At 38.0% G+C, this 22,058-nt stretch overlaps 1 protein-coding gene across 1 annotated transcript; it reads left to right on the forward strand.

The window, feature by feature from the left end:
• Positions 1-14,348: 14,348 nt before the first annotated feature.
• On the forward strand, positions 14,349-15,122 carry olig3 (oligodendrocyte transcription factor 3; the record flags this gene model as incomplete). The annotated part of the gene is made up of 1 exon (XM_081350768.1): positions 14,349-15,122. The coding sequence occupies one exon, from the start codon at positions 14,349-14,351 to the stop codon at positions 15,120-15,122; it is 774 nt and encodes a 257-aa protein (XP_081206894.1).
• Between the last annotated feature and the right edge of the window lie 6,936 nt (positions 15,123-22,058).

Consider the following 22,058-nt stretch of genomic DNA (forward strand, 5'->3'; position numbering starts at 1 on the left):
ACAAGTATTGCATTTTATTATTTGAAAATAATAAAAAATAAAATAATATTTAAGTCATGTCAACAAGTGTGGAGAACATACATGATTTTTCTCTTTTTTTTACATTTATTTGAATACTTGACTAATTATTATTCCTCTTATTGAAAAAATCACACTTTTAGGCCACTTTAGAGCAAATATATTATTACTGAGAAAGCACACAGTCTTGTGAAGAGCAGCGGTGTGTCGTGTGTTAACAGCTGAACTGAGGACGCCTGAGCTTTGCCTGTGGCCGTGAGACGAACGGACGCTCTTTCACACAGATGGTGTATCACACTGCCCTCCGCTTCTCCGGCTGTTGTTGACCAAACTCGAGCTGAAGTCACTAACATAGTCAGAGTTTGGAGAAAACAAGATCTGACGGAGACGAAATCCTCCATTTTCTGCTTACTTGGCAACATGTGTTCTGTTTATCCTTGTTGATTCTGACGGTTGTATTGTGTGGTTTAATTACAGCTATTTTGGATCTGGCTGACAAGCTCAGCATTTGTAGATGTTGTTTTCATTGCAGTGTGTGTGTGTGTGTGTGTGTGAGGCATGCTGTCCGTGCTCGTCCTATTACTATGGAAATAAGGCTGGCGTGACAGGTGGCTTTACAACCAACACAATTAGCTTCCTCCATTAGCTGATGGGCTGGGAAACACGGGGACCGCCTCATGCGCTCAGACCCCGGGGCCCGCCAGGCTCCGACACCCTGTGTGCAGCTGCGGATGAGAGGGTGGAGAGGATCACGTCCCCCTCAATACCTCCAAATTACACACACTTGCCTCTTCTCCTGAGAAAGACCTCTGTCTCCAACTCTAAATGGTTTTACTGTCATTTGCAGCACAAGGGTTTTGATGGCCCTTTCAGAACCGCTTTGCTTCTTTAAGAATTCAAATGGTTGCTGCTAATTATACACTTTAATTGCATGTATTTTTGTCCAGTCTTTAACAAATATTTTGAGTGAGGAATAACTGACTCCAGGCCTTCTTCGTGGGGAGAAACATGGAAATGGATTATTTTTATCCTAATGGTTATCCTGCATTTATTTGCTTTGATAATTGCACATCTTAGAATCTTTACAGATTGTCTTCTCTCAAATCTCAAACATGCACACACTACAAGATTTAAATACCGTGGCACGTCACGATTATCATGCACCTCACGTGATCTCATGAAACAAAAAATGTTCTCAGATTAATTGTCGTGAGGGGGAAATAGAGGATGAACCGGCTGAAAACTAGATATGCTTATTGATTTAACACTATAGACTGCAGTTCCTCTATGAAATGCTTTTGATTATATAATAAAATAATGTCAAGTAGTAAAAATTACATTTTTACTACTTTTTAATATTTGAAATTTCAAATCTGTTTGTTTTTGTGGAATCATTCACCCAAAAATTATATTATTGATATTTTGTCCTTTTCTTGCTACAAAAATGGTGTATTTCTTCAATGAAACAGTAAATGACGTTTTGTCATTTTGATGATTTATACGGCAAAATAAAAAGCCAAAAATAACCATAAAAGAATTATGAAGTCTTTTGAAACCATTCATTTGGTTTCAACACAAACTGTACCTTATTCACTGAATATCTTCTTCTCATTTGCATTTGATTGCTTAATTTGCTCTTGTTCATTAAAACTGTATGACATGTCACGGTTGGTTTGATGTTGCTGATGTCAAAAAACGTTGGTTAACAGGTTTTAAATCAGTGTATAATGACCAAAATTTCTTTCATGAAGTCATGACTATTTTAAAGGACTTTTATGGTGCATTTTAGGAGCTAGGCACTATAAATGACCACACACTAGCACACTGTCTCAAAAATAAATAAATAATACAGTTTTTAATGGCATTATGATGAGTAAATGGTAACAACAATTTCATCTTTAATCTTTAGTATTAGTATTTCATCTAACTGGATATGTGGGAAGCACAGTGTGTCTTGTGTGGTTTATAAGTACATTGTCAGATTAGAGCAATCAAGCAGAAGGAATCCACTCTGTTTGCCGTTTGTGGGTAATTAGATAAGTGTTAGTTTAACTTCACGCTGGCCTTCACCTCCCTACCGCACTACCTGAAAAGCTAATGGCCCTTGACTAGTGAGTGCTAATGAGCTGAGAGAGAGAGAGAGAGAGAGAGAGAGAGAGAGAGACATTACATCTCATGACTGCACTACGAGTAATCAGTCTACGCATCTTTGTTCTAGATGGAAATGCAAGAGAAAGCGATGGCATTTCATTTGATCAATCAACACCCATACATAAACAGAGGTGTTCGATATACTGCAGCTAAAGACATTTTATTGCAATATTTTTCAGCCTTTTATGCATATATTTATGTGTTTGTCCTTAAAGACAATTTTGACTATTCTGCCTTTGAAAATGTTTAATGCCATGATACAACAATAAAAAAAATAAAAAAAAATTCACATAGATTTTCCCTTAATGAACACAACACAGATTTTGTTTTAACACAATGCATAAACATAAAAAATTACCTAAATGTATCACTAAAACATTTTTATTATAAGAAAAATGCCATGTGGAGACGTCCTCTTTTGACGATACAAAATTAATTGACTCAGAGTTTTAAACTGATTCACGGAGATAAATCTTAATAACTCTTGACATCGTCTCTCTTAACGCTGTAATGAAAACAGTGAAAACAGAAAGTGATAATGACATGTTCTTTAGGAAACTCAAAGGCCAAATAAATATTCACAATTTATTTTTATTTTGCTTGTTTTTATTTAAGCAAAATCATCATGAATATAATATATTCATGATGATTTTGCTTAAATATTCATGATATTATCATGAATATTTCACAAAACACAATCCTACAATACAATAAGAGGCATTTCTGAAAGCTATTTGATGGCGATTGAAGTGAAATCTAGTTTTGCGTTCCTCCTTCGGCCTGATGACCACTTCCATCAAACACTCCCACTGGACTGTGAATGTCTCATGCATGAGTGTAATAAAAAGGGCTTTTCAGAGGGTAAAAGGTGAAGCTCGGCCACCAACACTCAGAGTTTACTCAGGGCTGACCTCAAGGCCTTCTGCTTCAACAGGGCTTGGAGAGCTTTACATCACCATAAAATCACACATCAGCATCTCTGTGGAGACTGTGGGAGACTGGGAAAACGATACACCATTGGAGAAATGATCTAGCGTTCACAACTGTTTCCTGAAACCATAGAACGACAGTCGCACCTCCATCAGTTCAACATATAGGACTGTCATTAATGATGGACTAATAACTTCTGCTAATTAATCAAAGCAAGACTGCAATCTTCGTCAGATTGTTCATTTTCACATGAAACGACAGAAAAGCTGTTGCTATTTGTTATAGGCTATATGTGTGGTTCATTTAGGGTACGTTTACATGACAAAAACGGAGAAGTTTTTCCATTGAGGTTTCCGCGAATAGACGACATTATTGTCAAAACGATCCCCGTTCACACAGATCCGCGAAAACGACTAAAAACGCTGTATTCTTCTGCCAAGGCCAGTAGATGGCGATGAAACACTATAGACTGAACACGTGATACACGTGTGCACGTCGTCATCATCTTCAGAGATTCACGTTTTTGTTGTTTACACGGAGACTTTGCGTTTTCAGGCACCCAAAATTGTGCTCAAGAGAATGATTATAAATCTCACAAGTCCACATGTCATACAACTTTGCGATGCAGTCAGCGAATGTTCGTTGGGAACTATATGGTTTCGGGAATATATCTATATTTGTAATGATAGAACTTGCAACCATAGTTGTCTAACGATGCTTTCGGCAGACAATGGACCTCCAGGAGTAGGTGTGGACACCCCTGTTTAATGGTAAAAAGTAGGGCTGGGTATTGACACAAATTTCACAATTCGATTCGATTTCGATTCGATTCAATATTGATTATTTTGGATATCACACAGGTACAATACATGGCAAATTTCAAATCTCTTAACTAATGCTGTAAACTATGGGAGTCAGTTGTAGCCTATGGGCTTCATTAGCCTACTATAATATTGAAGGTAAAAATGAACTGATTTGTATAAAAACTTAAATTACACTTTTATTTATTTTTATAATAATAAAGTTATATGAAATGTAAACATTTAAATGGTGGCTGTCATAAAAACTTGCTAGATTTATTCAAACATGCATTAAAAATTTGAAGAACATTAAAAATTATAATGAATATGTAATACAGTGCATATATTTAGCAAAATGCTCCTCTCTAGAGGTAATTTTTCTCGCTGACTAACGAGTTTATAGTCACTGAATATGGTTTTTCTGAGGTAAATGTGACGTCACATGACATTGTTTACAAGCTGTTTTAATGACGTCTTTCCACGGTTGAAACTCTGGTTGAGCGTTTCCATGTCACATGATACGGATTTTGATAAGTTGTACTCCATCTTTTAACACACTTTCAGATGCTCATTCATGTTTATCTCGCGCTGTAACTGGTGTTATAAGGCGGAAGAGAAGATCATGTGCTTCTCTTGAGCTGAGGCAGAGCGATCTCACGCCACAGCGTCAAAACGGTATTTATGTTTTTGAATTTCGTAAGAAAATGGACGTAATTTAAAATCTGAGACTTTGTTTCATATCAATAGTAACAAAGCACAAAGATTATTGCGATTTATTGGATGGGATGCGCGCTACAATGGTCCATTCATTCATCAACTGAAAACAGGATGATTTAATAATCTTGGGATTTAATAATCGATATTGGTTCGTAAAAATGAGAATCAATTAAAATCGAGAAAGCAATATTTTTTACTCAGCCCTAGTAAAAAGGTACAGATATTCTCCTTGGTGTGTTCTGTCCGAGTGACAAGCCATTTTTATTTCCTGTTCAGTCCACAAGACTGCTGATTCTCTTCATGGTCCAATTGGGTCAAGACATCCTACATCTGTTGCTTAATTGAAATAAGTAAAGTAGCAGTCTCGTTCTGGCTCTGGGATCTTGTTGGGCATTGTTGATGGATGGGAGGGACGCTCTAATGGGAGACAATCCAGGCGCACATTTAGGCAAGCTCTCATAAAGCTGTGATCCTCCCACTGGTTTTACTGGGTTACCAGGGGGCCGGAGAGGGCCGTCCCAGCTGAATGCCAGCTATCCAGAGCAGGTCATAAAGCAGCAGAGGTTTGCAGCATTGGCGAGCCGGCGTGGAGAACGAGCACAATGAGACAGAGCCCGACGCAGCCTCTCAGGGACGAGCCTGGGCTCTTCTCAGCTTTATTGTGGAGTGTGTGAGTGTGTGAGAGCCCGGTGCCGGTGGGCAGAAGGAGCAGCAATGCCTCATCAAGCTGCTGTGATTCCTCTTCTGAAGTGCCTGTGACAATGGCTGCTTAGGAGAGACTTAGAGGGAGACAATGCAAGACCACCAAGCATTTTTACTGGGATAAGGTTCGGGACGGCCAAAAAGTGCCTCCTTTTCCGAGCCCGCACGGCCTCATTTTAGATGAAAATCCTTTGGATGAGATCAATGTGTTTTCTCGTTCTCTGCCCTCGCCAGCACATCTGTATTTTCTCCATCGTACCTCCCACCTTGCGGCCCAATGGCTAATGTGTAATTAATGAAACAACCGCCCTCATGTCGACTCGCACAATGGCGAGCGGGCGCTCCTCGGGACATGTTTTGGTGAATGAAAAGGCCAGCCCCTCTCTCCTTACATGTAACCCTCCCCGGGCACAAAGCACCCTCCCCTGTGTCCAGCTTAGCCGCAAAGCTTACATATTAATCTCTTCTCGCGGTTCCCCGTCTTGACGAAACCCTCATGCAAGCCTTCATTTTCTGGTCATGTGCACCCATTAGAAGGGGGCGAACCAGACACAGAGTGACACACAAAGCAGAATGGAGGCTACCAGGCTGAAACTGAGCTTGAAAAGAGACTAACAATTGTTGGCGCTGAAAGGGACAGTTAAAGTGAGACAGCGAGAGGCCGAGTCCCGCGCCGGACTTTACAACCAGCCGGTCTCTCTCGCGGAGTCTGCCGGTTTCTGTCTCTGGCTGAGCGCTGGATGTAGTCGTCTGAAAAGCTGGTCTTGTTGGCCATCTGGCACATTTTAGCTTCTCCAATGATGTCCCGATGTACAGTAGTCAACATCTGAAGTGGATCAGAACCTTTCATCAAAGTAGAATAACACCCGTTCTTGTCTTAGGACAACTTTGATGAACTTTTTTGATCTGCTTCAAATGTCGACTACTGTATAAACTTCAGGTGAAATCCAAGAACGGACTTAATTTTGAACAAAATCTGGCCCGAACAAAAGTGTTTTGCTGGTTTGAAACTTTCCCGAAAAACTCTTTCTGGCTGTTAAACCCCTTGGAACTGGCCTTGGTCTGTGGCCATTGTGTAACAGGTGTGTGTGCTTGACGTGGAAATCATTTCCGGTTTATTCCATCCCATACGGAAGTTTAATATGTGACATATATTGCCCACATATCAAGAGTGATATACTGTATGTGTAAGGCAATATATTATTATCACATACATGCATCTTCTGGATATAGGAAGAAATGAGTTTATAACATAAAGTGGAAAATACCCAGAGTATAATTCATATATGAAGAGTTCAGATGCAAGTGCCATCTGAAAATTTCTTCTAGAATGATCATTTTTATCAAGCTCGTATATTTAAGTTCAGTAATTTCACTTAAATGGCAATGCAAATTACCTATTAATTGTCAGTTAAGTGAAATTACTGAACTTAAATATACAAGCTTTATAAAAATGATCATTCTAGAAGAAAATTTCAGATGGCACTTAGAGGCTTTTGCATCTGAACTCTTCATATGTACTGTACATATATTAATAATATCTATATTACGACATTGTTATTTTATGTTATAAAATATGTAAAAAATATAGAATTATTTTAAGTTTATGAAAGCAACATTATGCCAAAATTCTGCATGCACATATATATATTTCTTAATGTTTAATATGTCCATCTTTTGTATTCACATAATGTACATACAGTAATATTGACATATATTAACAACTTTTGGATGGATATATATGTGCATAACATTTATGCTTTCATACATGTGTGCCATGTATCTCAAACATACATGTGGTTCTTTCGTATGTACATGGAAAGCATACAATGACTCTGGGAAATAAAAAATATATAAATATGCATAAATAATAAATGATAAATAATAAATATGTTTTTTTTTTTTTTTTTAATAAATAACAAATAAATACATACAATAATTATTATTATTTTCATAATAAACCCATACATAAAAATAGAAAATATTGGGAATTTAAGTTATGGCATATAACAGACCAATGTTTAAAGTTTTTGCATATTTCATGGGTATATGTCTCACGTATGGTGTAATACGTTTCTGCATATTTAAGTGATGATGGAAGAACATATTTTTTATAATTTTAATATCACACACACCTTTAAGTATAATAATGTTAGACTAATGTTGTAGGCTACAGCATTAACTGAATAATGTTTTGGAGCAAAGCATGTTGTAATGAGTTATGGTATTTAATCCTTTCCCAGTGTGGCCAGTCTTTCAAAGAGTCTCTGAGACTGACAGCTTTGAAAAGTAAACTATAGTTACGCCTTCACACTGCTCAATCTAAAGGGAAACATAAAGGTATCATTTTTTACACTGAAATGTTAATTTGTCTCATTTTGCCTAATGAATGCAAATGTCGTCTTTGAGGAAAATAACCCTGAAAATATTAATTAGAAACCTCACATTCATTGTACTGCTTCTTACAAGCTCTTTAATTAGGGAGCTTTTATCGTTTGATCGCAATGATAATTAGATTTCTTCAATTTCAAGGTTTGTTTACTTGTAAGATAACAGAATATAGAATCAAGGGATTCAAAGTTCCATTGATATCTTTCTCTTAGCATCATACCAAAAAAAAAAAAAAAAAAAACTTTTCCCGATTCTGAAAAAAATTACAAACACAAAAAGTATATTCATCTCTTTAAAAACCTACATCTGATTTATTTTGTCTGGAGAAACAGAAAGAACCAGTGCTCACATTAAAGTTATCAGGATAGAAGGATAAAGAAGTGTGTCAGTATGCGGATTGCATGTAGCATATCATATAGAGTGAAAATTACATGCATATTATGGTTGCATAAAAAAAACAAGTCTTGTTAATGAAACCATTCATGTCTGCAGTGATTTGTAGAGGATCTGTTCTGGGTCCACCAGGCTGTCTAGCATGGACGAGCGGTAAACCGATGTAATCCGGGCCTCCATCGCGTCACTATTGTCTGAGAGCATCGGCCCTTCGGGGGCTGGACGTCCCTCACTCAACCGTGCCGGTCTGTCAGCGGGACAACTGTGCCATTAACACTGTGAGACTTCTCAGTAAACTAGTGAATAAACTTAACATGACTGCACGCTGATTTGGGGGAGAAATATTGTGCATTTAAATGTTTTTGGACACTTTCTGGTTGTCAAATGTTAATGTGATTCTCTGCACCTTTGCTTCCTCTGATAGGACACGTTTTTTAGGGGAACTGACTTCGAAACTGCCCTGATGGCTGGTGTTTGCTGAGCGTCTGATGAAGCCGGCACTCTAGCATCACTTGTTTGCAGACGCCACTAGGCTTGATATATGTAAGGCAATGGATTTTTAAGTGTGGCTGAAGTGAGCGAACAGTCTTTAGAGCCACTGGAGAACAGCTGCAAATGTTTTAAATGCTTCTGACGTGCCTCGTACGCGCGCCGTCGCTGTCTGGTATTGTTTTTGCAACCCTGGCCAATCAAACTTTTAAAAATGACCCCTGGTTCCACAGACTAGGCTTAAGATAGTCTCAGATTTGAGCTGTTTTAACTGAAAGCAACTTGCACTGATATCTTAAAATATACCAGTGTCAGTGTTTTGTCTCAAGATTCACACCAGTAATGTTTTTTTTTTCTAATGCACGTTTATAAAAGCTCCTTAAATTGAACTAAGGCCTAATCCTGACTTAATCTAAACCCCGTCTGTGAAACCAGACCTAGGTGTAGAAAGCATTTTCACTCAGAAATCACTAGTAAATTTCACAATTAATTTCAAAGACATGCTACACGTTCAATTTTGAATTGTTAAATGTTCATTCTTAAAAATAAAGTTTCCAAGAGGAGGGTTTTCACAGCGATGCCATAGAAGAACCATTTGTGGTTCCATAAAGAATCTTTCAGTAAAAAGTTACTAAAAGAAACACGTTTTCTTACATTTTAAAAACCTAAAGAACCATTTTTAAAGAAACTTTTAACCATCAATGGCAATAAATAACCTGGTAACACTATAATAATGGTCCGTCATTAATAATTATGCAGTATGGAAGTAATGAAGGACTAATGAGTAGTACTACATTAACACTTCAGCTACTACGATTAACTAATAAAGAAACAAGCTTAACTAATCAGTAAGTAATATAAAATTTAGGAGATTATTCCTTAATCTTAATGAGATTAGCTTCATTAACTAACTGACAAATTATAAAGAACATTATCGTGTGTCTGAGACGTAATCAGTCATCATTTTTACTATGAAATTCATCACTAAGTGTTACCTAGTCACTATGCAGGAACTACTAGTGATCTGGACCAAAAACATCTTTTTCACTTTAAAATAATGGTCCAGATCACAAGTAGTCCTTGAAGAGTGACTATGTAACACTTGAGTAAGTAGTGATGAATTTTATGACCACGTTGAAGGTAAAAAAAGATAATTGCTAACGTCTCAGACATGATAATGTTGTGATTAGTAATTAATTAGTAATTCTTTATAAGTTGTCATAATTACTTATTAGTTCTTAATGATGCCAATCTCATTAAGTAACTATTGATTACCTAATAAGGAACTATCTTAGTCCTAAATTCGATATTACTTACTGATTAGTTCATATTGTTTCCATATTAGTTAATAGTAGTAGCTGAGGTGTTAATGTAGAACTACTCATTAGTCCTGTATTACTTCCTGCATAGTTACTTATTAATGACGGATTATTAATAATCTTTATTTACAACTTTTTGGTCCACTTTAGACTTACAACTATATGTCGACTAACTCTCATTAGAGTATTAATAGACTGTTAGTAGAATAATAGTTGTAAAGTTACTTATAGTCAGTAGAATATCTGTTGGAGGACCATCACAATAAAGAGTTAACAGATATTAAACAGACCATCTACTAATACTCTAATGAGAGTTAGTTGACATGTACAGTTACTTATAGTCAGTAAAATGTCGGATCATCAAAATAAAGTGCCTCATTTTTCACAGTGTGTTTTAGGGTCTGTGTCGAGCCGGAGTGCTTGTGTAGTGTAGTCCCGGCTCTGGGATGGTGTCCTGCTGTTTGGGTTTCCTTCTCGGGGCAGCAGTGAGTAAATGAGGACCCCCCCCCCCCCCCGCCTCTCTACATCCACCTCATCCCTCTCTCTCTCTCTCTCTCTCTCCCCCCTCCATCTCTTCCCTCTCTCCTCCGCTCACACACTGAGACATTTTTCCACATTGGCCGGATTAGGAACACTTTCACTTAGATCTATGTGGTCGCCCCCACAGACAAAGAAACACTTGGAGACAGGATTAGTAGGATTAAAAAGGATTCACATATGTCCAGTTCAAGCAATTGGTATTCAAAGCTTTACACTTTCAAATGCCACCAAGAGAGAGTAAAGCAGTCCTGAGCTTTTCTTTGCATTGCAGCACCTTTATGAGAAACGATTCCCTTTCAACTTCCTCTATGGCGCCGTGAATTCATGTTTTCACTCTTTTTATGCAGGGATTTTATTGCTGTGGAAAAGCAGCGAGACGACGAGAGGGAACGCTGTTTTTATCCTGCACACACTAAACTGGGAACTTCTGTTTCAGAGCGGGACTTTTCATCTCTCATCATACTTTCTTTCATTTCTGTGATGTTCTGATGATTACCCGGCAATTCAGACTTTTGTTTTACTTTGTACACAGAAATGTTGATTGTTTTCAGAATTATGAGACAAGCAAATTTACAATCTCACTCTGTTTGTTTCATATGAACCAGATGATAATGAAGAGACACTGTAACAGTAAAGCATAAAGTCTTTATCTGCCAATTAACAATTTTTTAATAAGATAAACATATTTAATATTTATCTTACCAATATATAAATTATGCTCTGCTTGTAATGCATAACCAGATATGACTAAATTAAATCAAAAGATCTTGTAATTACGCATATTCAGCAAGTGAGCATAAATCAGTATAAGCATATTAATATTAATATTAATCATAAGCAGAAATTTATATAAACTTAAGGACAATATTAATTGTAGTTGCTATAAGTACATTTCTGAACACCTTGTCTGCTTTTTAGATTCATAATAAAGTTACAGAATTTTGCCATAGATAATTGGCTAAAGTAAGTGTTAAATTTACTGAATACCGAATTCTGTTTTCATTCAGTTCATGTGATTATAATTCTTTTTTTTTTATTATTATTATTTTTGAATAGTAACTCATTTGTTTAACTTTACCCTGTTTTTTTATGTAAAGAAATGCAATTGCACAGACACAACAAAGCAATGCAAATGTAGCTTTTTTACACCATGAAACAGGTTAAGCAATGATGAACTAATTATGAAAGTAACAAAATATATACTGCATTTTAAAAAATGATAATATGCATTCAGGATTAATCTTTGTAACACACACACACACACACACACACACACACACACACACACACACACACATATATATATATATATATATATATATATATATATATATATATATATATATATATATATATATATATATATATATATATATATATATATATATATATATATTTGTAACAGTTTTCCAGCTAACAGAATTTCAAATAAATTTTCTTGATCAGTAATTTTGCTAAACTGTAAGTGCGGCTCCAATCTAATTCTTCTGCAGATTTAAGGCAATTCAACTGAAGGTTTAAATTTTAAAGGTTTAAATTAAGAGCGGCTGAGTTTGACAGTATGTGGGCCTTAAAAATGGCCCAGCAAAAGACAAAGTGCAATGTTTATATATATCAAAATAATTATAACAAGCATACTATTATGCAGAGCCGGTTCTAGACATTAGGAGGCCCTAGGCAAAATTCATGTTGGAGGCCCCCCACCCCCAATAAAAAAAACACTTGAAACAAATATGATTCCTAACCTTTTTATTTATACAACATTTAATTTTAAAAGCAGTATATTTTTACTTACATAAGTTTGGACACATTACTATTTTTAATGTTTTTGAAAGAAGTCTCTTATGCTCATCAAGCCTGGATTTATTTGATAAAAAAAAAACAGAAAAATAATAAAGTGAAATATTATTAAAATTTAAAATAATGGTTTTCTATTTTACTATACTTTATATTTCTGTGATGCAAAGCTGAATTTAGTGCCACGTGATCATTCTGATTTATTATCAAATGTTAGAAATGGTGCTTAATATTTATTTTATAACCTGTGATACTTTTTTTCAGGATTTTTGATTATTAAAGAGTTGTTTTAAAAAAGTCTTCACTATCACTTTTTATATATTTAACACATATATTTTTTTTTCTGTATTTTTGATCAAATAAATGCAGGCTTGTAGAGCATAATAATAAACTTCTTTCAAAAACATTAAAAATAGTAATGGGTCCAGACTTTTACCGGTACTGTACATATTAATCAAACTTTATCTACGGTAATCTCTTTTTTGTTTAATGAAGATGTTATTGTTGTTGTTGTTATTTTGCTGTTTTATTCAATTTATTCACAGTTCCAGAATCCCACTTCAGTAGATGAGCATAAGGGCTTTTATATTGCATTGCTACCTTAAATATGCTATACACAAATCAAGTGGAAGAGAAAGACACGATCGCTACTGAGCAGAAAAAAAATATATAAGTGAAATTATTGGCGTGATGTCAGGAATCTAATCATCAGCAGAATTTAGAAGATAGACCCATAGATGATATCCTTTAGACTATTTGAAACATTTAAAAATGTTGTAGTGTGTTGGCTTTTTAACTTAGAATACAGACGTCTTGTCTTTTAATTTTGTAGCTTTTTTACTAGTCAGCTCCCGACGCGATGTTATTCATTGTACGCGCAAATTCAAAGCGTCGCGTCTGGGCACGTTAATGACGCTCGCGCTCTTTTAAACTCGTAATAAAGCGGTGAATGATTTTTCCAGAAATGACGCTGATCTACAGTACAAGTTTATATTTAGAATACATTGCAATCACTCCAAAATAGATGACGACAACTCTCACACCTGCATTATTAGCTGTGCTTCTTTGTGTGCTTATTAGGCTTTAGCCTCGCAGCATCTGATGGATGCGTTCGTTACACATACTTTCAGAAGCCGGCACACATTAATTGGTTTAACTGCAGTAATGTAACAGTCTATGGTTAAGATAAACATCGTCACTATTTATAGTGAATTAATAAATATTGAAATAAATTGTAGATAGGACATTTGTACTTTTTTTTTTTTTTTTTTTTGTCCCTCTGTCTGGGCCCCATCCCGCCAATCGGGCCCTAGGCACGTGCCTAGTTTGCCTTTGCGTTAATCCGGCTCTGCTATTATGCACATTATTAACAGATCAGCCGTTCACACACACGCACACATAATCCGTAGGATCATTACTTAATCTAATCATGCTTGTTAATATTATTTTAGATGCACGCAAGTAATAACAAAATATTATTATCCTATGACGCATACCAATAAACATACAGTATGCATATTTTGTGATTGCATACATAATCAGTGAGACGAAATGAAGGGTGCGAGGTGTGTTGTGACTGACCCGGCATCGGTTCTTAAGTGTGGAGAAGTATTTGCAAAGTTTCGGAGGCTCCTGGGCTGAAGTGTCCCCCCATGGCGTCCTTACAATGAATATGAATAGATGCTCCTCTGGTCAATGGGACAGTCAAAGCACACCGCTCCAGATAATGGGGACGTCATCCTAACAAGACCGTTATGAATAGAGGGGCTCCTTTTGTTTGGCCCCTGTCGAGCAGCGCTATAAATACTGAGTCCTGTGATGCGACTCCACAGATCGAGAGAGGTTCATCAGCGAGAGAGATCAAAACCGGGCGACACGGCCTCGGTCGACTCAGAGAGAGAGAGAGAGAGAGAGAGAGAGAGAGAGAGAGAGAGAGAGAGAGGCGACACGGCCTCGATCGACAGTGAGAGAGAGACACTGACTGACACACACACAGAGAGAGAGAGGCTCCGGTGGGATAAATCAGGTGATCAAGCAGGAGTGACTTGAAATAAAAACAAGACAAGAGAAAGACAACCTCCTACACAAGCTCAGCCATAAAATGAATTCGGACTCGAGCTCCAGCAGAGCCTCCTCTCCAGACATGGATGAGATGTTCCTCCGCGACCACCACCTCCTCCACCCGCAGGACGCGCGCCTGAACTCCGTGTCCTCCACGCAGAACGAGCTGCTCCAGAAGATGACCAGCGAACACCTGTCCAAATCTCCCTCCGGCAGCAAGTACAAGCTGAAGAAGCAAGTCACCGAGCAGGAGGTCCAGCAACTGCGCCTGAAGATCAACGGGCGCGAGCGCAAGCGCATGCACGACCTGAACCTGGCGATGGACGGGCTCCGGGAGGTCATGCCGTACGCGCACGGGCCGTCCGTGAGGAAGCTCTCCAAGATCGCCACTCTCCTGCTGGCCAGAAACTACATCTTAATGCTGACCAGCTCCCTGGACGAGATGAAGCGGCTGGTGGGCGAGATTTACGGTGGACATCACTCGGCGTTTCACTGCGGGACGGTGAGCCACGGCGGCGCGCATTCCGCGAGCACGGCACACCAGGTGCATCACCCGCTCCTCGGGAGCGCGCTGTCCTCTTCCACCTCCTCGACGCTTTCGACCAGTTTACCGGGACTTACTTCCATCAGGACCCCGCACTCTCTGATGAAGAGCACCCCCGCACCCCCTCTGCACCTCGGGGGCAGTTTCCAGCACTGGTCGGGCCTGCCGTGCCCCTGCACTATCTGCCAGGTGCCTCCACCCCCCCACCTGCCCATCACCTCCACAGGACTCACCAGGCTCTCCACAGAAAACAAGGACGTGATGAAGTGAAGTGTGCATTGTGGACTGGACTTTGCATGATCTGTCTGTCTGTCTGTCTGTCTGTCTGTCTGTCTGTTTGATTGTTTTAGCCCTTACAAATTCACTACTTTGTCCTTGTAACAAGGATCTCACTGGTAATGCTTTGTAAGGTACAGTTATGGAGTATGTGCTGCATAACGCACTGTAAATAATGTCAGGGGCCGCGCGAGGCTCCGTGTACATTCACTGTAAATGAGAGTAAATTGTTCTATTCGAAATGGAATCTTATGTGTTTGAAGTTGCCCTGGAAACGCGAGCACTCCCCTTGCGCGAGCTTACTTTGGTAACCATATTGTCCGCCGAAAAATAATAATAATAATAATGCGGGATCTCCTTTCTGACATTGTATGTGCTTCAGCGTTACAAATCTCGGTTACACTTTTATTTAAGGTGTCTTTGTTACAGTTTAATTATACATTTATGGTAATATTAATTCAATGGGATTAGGGTCTGGTTTGGTTTAGAGTTAGTTGCATGCATTTATGCATCATTTATAGTTATTATAGTAACTACATGTAACAAGGACAATGTAAAACAAAGTGTTACCCATCTCTAGGAGTTTTGGCGCACATGTGGCTAACATGGTAAAGTTGCGCAAGGCTACCTGTTGATCATGTGATGTGACGATGATGAGGCGCGTGCATGTGTCTTTCTGCAAAGGGCGTGAAAAGACGAAACCCACATGTTCCTTGTAACAAGGATTGTGAAATGGCATTTCAGATGGAAACTGTACGACTGTGGATTTAGTTCGCATTAGAGTGTTGTTATGATGATATCTCTCTTTCGATTCTTTTATTCGTCCATTGTCTGCCTGAGTAATAGCTGAACCTTCAGTGTGTCGTGTCTTTATTTGAAACTCTTCAGCATGAGCATGATCTTTTTTCCTGGGAAATTTTTGTTATTCCAGAGAGATTGCCGTGGTCTTTATTTTTGTACATTCTTGTTGACAAATGAGATATTTATTATTGCCCAGTGTTCCTGGATGAAATTTCAATAAAACGTTGCTGTAAAAAAAAAAAAAAAAGATCTGTTTTGTTTTGCATATTTTGTAACATGTTGTACGTATTACATTTATTGTGCCTTATATAGGCTAGTTATTACAACAAAAGAAAAATGCTCAGTCCGCTCCTACATATCAAAAATAATTACTGAATATAGAGACAATTATCTGTTTGCAATATAAAAAGTTCGTTTAATATACAATCAAATATTTTACACACTTAAAACAATTTTCAAAACGTAATTCGTCACAGACAGAAATCATTGCCTTGGCCACTCAACATTAAGATAAATTAATTCCAGTGTCATTATGTGTTACATAGTAATAACTATACATGCAACTAACCCTAAACCAAACCTAATCCTAACCCTACAGTATTTAACATTACTCAAATGTATAATTACAATGTAACACAGACACCTCAACCATTAATTAATTTATAAGAAATAAAGAATAAAACAAAGAAAGAAAATAAATAGATGGAATATCCTTAAACATGCTATAAAACACGCCGTCTGAATGTAAACGACCATTAAAAAATACGGTTTCAGGGATAGCAACAAAATAAAAAATCTACACGGTACTTTTACACGTATTTCATTCTGAGAGTTGTAACGGCAAAATTAATTTTATGAGAAAATCGTTCTTAAAAGCGAGCAGCCTATATGTAAAGAATGTTACATCAATATATATTAGCCTATAATAATAAGAACAATTTTAAAGAAAGTAACATAATAAACCATTATATTTTATATTTTTATTGTGAGGGACACGATGCTTTATTTGGTTAATCTATTCTGTTACTTTAAAAAAAATCGCTGAAGGAAATATTGGCATCCATAAAAATAATAGAATATTTCCTGTATATCAGCGGCAGAAGTAAATCATAAAGTTGCACTGGACACATTTGAAACACAAAGGCAGTCCCTCGGGTGCTTTCACAGACAGCAGCTGAATGTATGTTTGTAGAGATTACAAGTTAATTGTTCATATGGGAATGGGAGAAGAAAACATCAGAGAGCGCGTGCGGATTACAGGAGCCTAAATGAAGAAGATTAGATATTCAGGACTCTATTCTTGAGGGATGTAAATGAGGCGAAGGATTAAAAAGCTCTTTGTAACTAACTCGTTGAGGGGCTCAAGCCCCCTTTTTTTAGACAAGTAACAAGAAGAGCCTGGGCGAGCTAGTTTTACACTTTGTTTTTAGGGACTACAAACGGTGTGTGAACACTGGCCAGGGCTCGAGGCAGATGGCGGGAACGCAGCGCGCGCTTGAAAAACGTCGCGTTGGCAATAGGTATTTGCGTAATTGGATTCGTTCTACTGTGCAAAGCATTCATTTATCCACTGATTTTCAGAATCAGCGAATTAGTATTTGTCCTTAAAGTTAAGGAACTGGGTTCTCGCTTGATGATTAGTGTGTTCGTGTGACAATAAGTTTGCAGTTCCTGAAGTAAATAGCAGTGCTTGAAATCATGCAGAAGTCCAAAAGAGTTTTTTTAGGATAGATTTGGTTTATGTAAATTGTATCTATTTTTCTCAGCATCCTAATCACTTTATAGATGGTGAAATAGATCTATAAGGGTGAATAAAAACACATCACAATTAAGTAGCCTATAGAAATAAAGAAGGCGATTCATCAAGCGTTTCCATTTTGAACTCCAGGTGAAGTGTAGCCTACAAGTCAAGTTGAATAATGTAACATTAACATTAAATGTAAAAAAAAAAAAAAAAATAGATTTTGACCATCTGGAGTTGCCCAAAAATATTACCTTTCTGGAACATGGTTTTGATGGAAATACAAAAGATTTTAGGATATGAAATACCAAGAGATTTCACAACATTATCTTGGAAACATTATGCACTCTGTGTTGTAAGAGATCTATTGTTAATATATTAAGTGTAGTATGCAAGAAGAGTAGGCTATTACAAGGCAGGACACCCCCTAACTTGGTGAATGGATACAAATCGTTAAAGAAATATATATGGAAGATTTGACTTTTATTTTGAGACTTAAAAAGGACCTGTTTCTAAAATACTGGAAGAAATGGATTGAGTATTGTAATGACTATACAGTACTGAACATGTGGAATACTTGCCCCTTTCTATTGCTTTCCCCCCCTCTTTGTTCCCCTTTTTTCCATAATGTTGTCGGCATGTATGTGTCATTTTCTTTTTTTTAAAAAAACATCAATAAAAATACAGAAAGAAAACAAAGTTGTAAAAAAAAAAACATTAAATTTAAATTAGAGTGCAATTTTATCACGAGTGGAGCTTAACGACGATCATTTTTGTGTTGAATTCGTATAAGCTTAGCTACACCATTTGGTGATTCAACCGACGTTGACCAATCAGTGTTAGTTTCAGACAATCGCCATCGGAACTCGGTAGGGCTCAATATTCTGAAACTTGTACCATTTACATCACTTAAGACTGAAATTCGAAAAGCATTATATATTTTCTAAAAATGTTAGTGATAGGCTACCGGTGTTTTTGGTGGTGAAAATGGCCCATCCCAAAATGTCTCTATTTTTGATATGGCGATATGATTCCTTGTCATTTTATCACCCACTACATGACTTGAGGCATCAATAAAGTCGCCATGAAATGGAATAGAGATTATTCTTTCCCACTGAGACATAGGTTATAACGTAGGCTTGATTTTAATTTGTACACGGGCAATTGATTGGATCATGATGGTTTTTGTTTGCTATTGTTCGATGTCATTTGATTGACAGGTTGTCCCGCCCACGCACCATTGCACGCGTCATCAGAGAAGGGAGGGGAAGTTATTTTGATTCAAGATTATGAGGACACATTCATAAAAAAATAATGATATGCACAGATAAATAATTTATAATAAATACTGCAATATTTATTAGTAATATGGTGACTTTAATGTCTGTTACATGGCAAAGGTTAATACTTAGAAGGCTTTAATATTATGGTCTGTCTAATTCTTGCTTCTAGATTGTTTTGTGTTCCAAAAAGTGCCTAAGCTGCAGGCTAGCAAAATGGAAAGCAGCATGCGGTAACTATCGTGCGCTTCTGGAGTCAGAATCTGTCATTTGTCAAAGTCTGTGTTTATGTGTTATGTCTTCCAAAAAAGCATCTGTGAGACCGCTGATGTAGCCAATGAGAGCTCTGCGCAAAGCAATTCTCACACACTCGCTCGAAAGGAAATTAAACGCCTCATGGTATTTTTCGCTCCATGCCTCTCCCTTTGTTTCCTTTAATTACAGTTTGGTGGTTAATAAACTCATTTCCTGCTGGTGCTTCATTAACCATTCTGATTGTTATGATAACATGTTTGTTTGCAGCTCCTTTTTATAAAGGTGAGATAGTTTTCTATGCCGCACGTTTCCAGGTTAGCAATGGTCGGGTTAACGAAACTCAGCTCAGCTGCTCATTTTGAATTAAAATCTCTCAAAATCAGAGGTTCGTATGTACTAGCCTACTATGTGCTTATCCATGTGATACGATACACTTATTATGTGCATACATGTTGGTGCATTTAAAGTATGTGCATTACTTAACATTTGTCATCACACTGTTAACTCTACTCCTTAACCATAACTCAAGCCTTACCCAAAAAAAACTATAATCCTATAATCATAACCCTACCCTTTCTCCTAAACCTAAGCACACCTCAAACTCATTAGCAGTAAATGTGGAAATTTTACAGTCACAGCCACCAAATATTTTAACTCAGACTTGACCTGTCGAAAAATCCTTGCACCCATTTGCTCAACTGATGCAAAGCACAGTTAATGTAGCACAAACGCTTCAGTCCACTGTAGGCAGCAGATTGCCAGCCGTAAACTCGGAGGGGTCAAGCGGGGTTGGAAGAGACTCCCAAGCTCCCGGGTAATTTCCCTGCGGCCGTTGTCCAAAAGACAGCTACGCTAAGTGGAGGCCTTTCTTTCCACACATGACAAATGGGTAGTCCTCGTCAGTGGACACACCTGTTACTGGAAACACTTGAGATTTTACACTTTCGAGAGTGGCCTTATTACCATCCGACCGCTCAAAGGTCTCGAACAATAGACGCGGACGCTAACAATGCTCCAGGCCCAGGGCTAAAGAGAGTCCCGTCAAAGCCAGGCTTGTGCCGGGCAACACCGGGGGCTGCAATTGAAAATAAATTTCAGTTGAATAAGGGCATGGGGCACATCGGAGGAACCCGCAAGCTTCGGCTAGAACAAAAGCAGTTGAGGGGATAAGTTATTGACTCTGCTGACAGGATGAATGCAGTTCATTATGCCTGCCAGTTACTCTAGTCCATGTCCCGGGCTGAATTAGGTGGCAGGTGCATGAGCCATTTTGCGCTGCCCCCGGGGAATGCCTAAGGCCTGTCATCAGCTGATTTCATAGACAAATGTTTATCCCATACAGCCAAAACAGAAAGCATATTTCCATCATAAGAGCGTTTTGCAACAGCCATTAGTGTCACCGCTCATTTGCATGTTAATTGTGCAGTTAAAGCGGCAATGTCCACGTTTGCTATTGTTCACACTATGGTACACTGGGAAAAATGGTGCAGAAACAATTTTCACTCAGACATTGCTTGCAAATACCACTACTATGAAGAAACGGCAAGGAACACATTTATTTTAAAACGTTTAGAAAGACGGAATAGTTTTTTCTTTGATTGCTTTTTTTTTATTTATTTTTTTACAGTGTATGTTTTAAACGCTATGTGGAAATCAGTCCACCGTTTGCACTGGCCTGGAGCGCCTTTATTAATTCAAAGTACTTTTGCGCATCATATCACCCGTTTACAACACCGTCATTCTTCCGTTACAGGGCAGAAACTTCAAGCATAATGTCCTCATTTAAATTGATAATTCTTCAGTGTTCATCCTGGATGGACTTCATTGCGGATAACCAAATTACAAGCTAAACAGACTAAGCAAGAAAGCACAAACCCTGGAGCTAAATGACAGAGAAGCAGATCCTTTTTGTGTTAGTCAATCTACAACATCCAAGTCAGCATTTGGCATCCCTTTTTACTCTAAATACGACAACATAAAAGAGCGAGGCTCTCAGTTCTGTGCTCCGTAATGTTCTCCTACTGTGTCTGACAGATGGCGTTCACTAGTTGGCCATAAATGGCTGTCACTGAGTGTTTGTCTGTCTGCCAGTAGCCTATGGATAAGGGACTCCCTGGGAGAATGTTACTGCCCTGATATTGCTGAAAACGAAATGTCCTTGATTGTCAACCGCCAACGAGCGAGGTCCTCACGGCACCCGGCCTTCTGGTCACAGAGAGGGAGGTTTTAGGGAGTTGGTGTGATCAACGGATGTGTGTTTATTTAAATTGTAGTCCGACACATGCTTGAAAGCTGCCGTGGCTAATGGAGCATGAGGTGAACATGCTCTGTAAGATGTTGGGTCACCAGGGTTCACTCGAAGAAGAAGTGTGCATTGTGTAAATGTTTTAATGAAGTTGCTTGAATACTTTCTCCTATTCCAGTTGAATGTTCAGATACAACTATATAAGTCGGTTGAACTGTAGGTGCTTTGTAAATGTTGCTCACTTGAGCTGTCCAACTTCACAAATGATGGGACTTTGGGGGCGGGAGTAACTGTACATCCAATCAGGGGAATGATGGGAAGCTGCAGTTCCATTTGGTGCCACTAGTGGTGCAGAAATGACACACGCAACCTTTCCTGCAAACAACCTGACTAGAAAATCAATGTACTTATATAAACAGGATTCGTTAGGCAGAACCGGAATTTGGAACCGGAACCGGAAAATGTCTTATGATTCCCAACTCTAGTCCTCATGAGATAAGTATAAAGAACAGTATAAAATGCTGACAGACAAATTTGGCGCTACATATATATATTTTTAAATTCCTTTTCAAAATGTTTGTTGACTAATTTGCATGAAGTTTAGAAAT

This window comes from Scardinius erythrophthalmus, assembly GCF_964197995.2.
Source record: "Scardinius erythrophthalmus genome assembly, chromosome: 21".
Taxonomy (NCBI): domain Eukaryota; kingdom Metazoa; phylum Chordata; class Actinopteri; order Cypriniformes; family Leuciscidae; genus Scardinius; species Scardinius erythrophthalmus.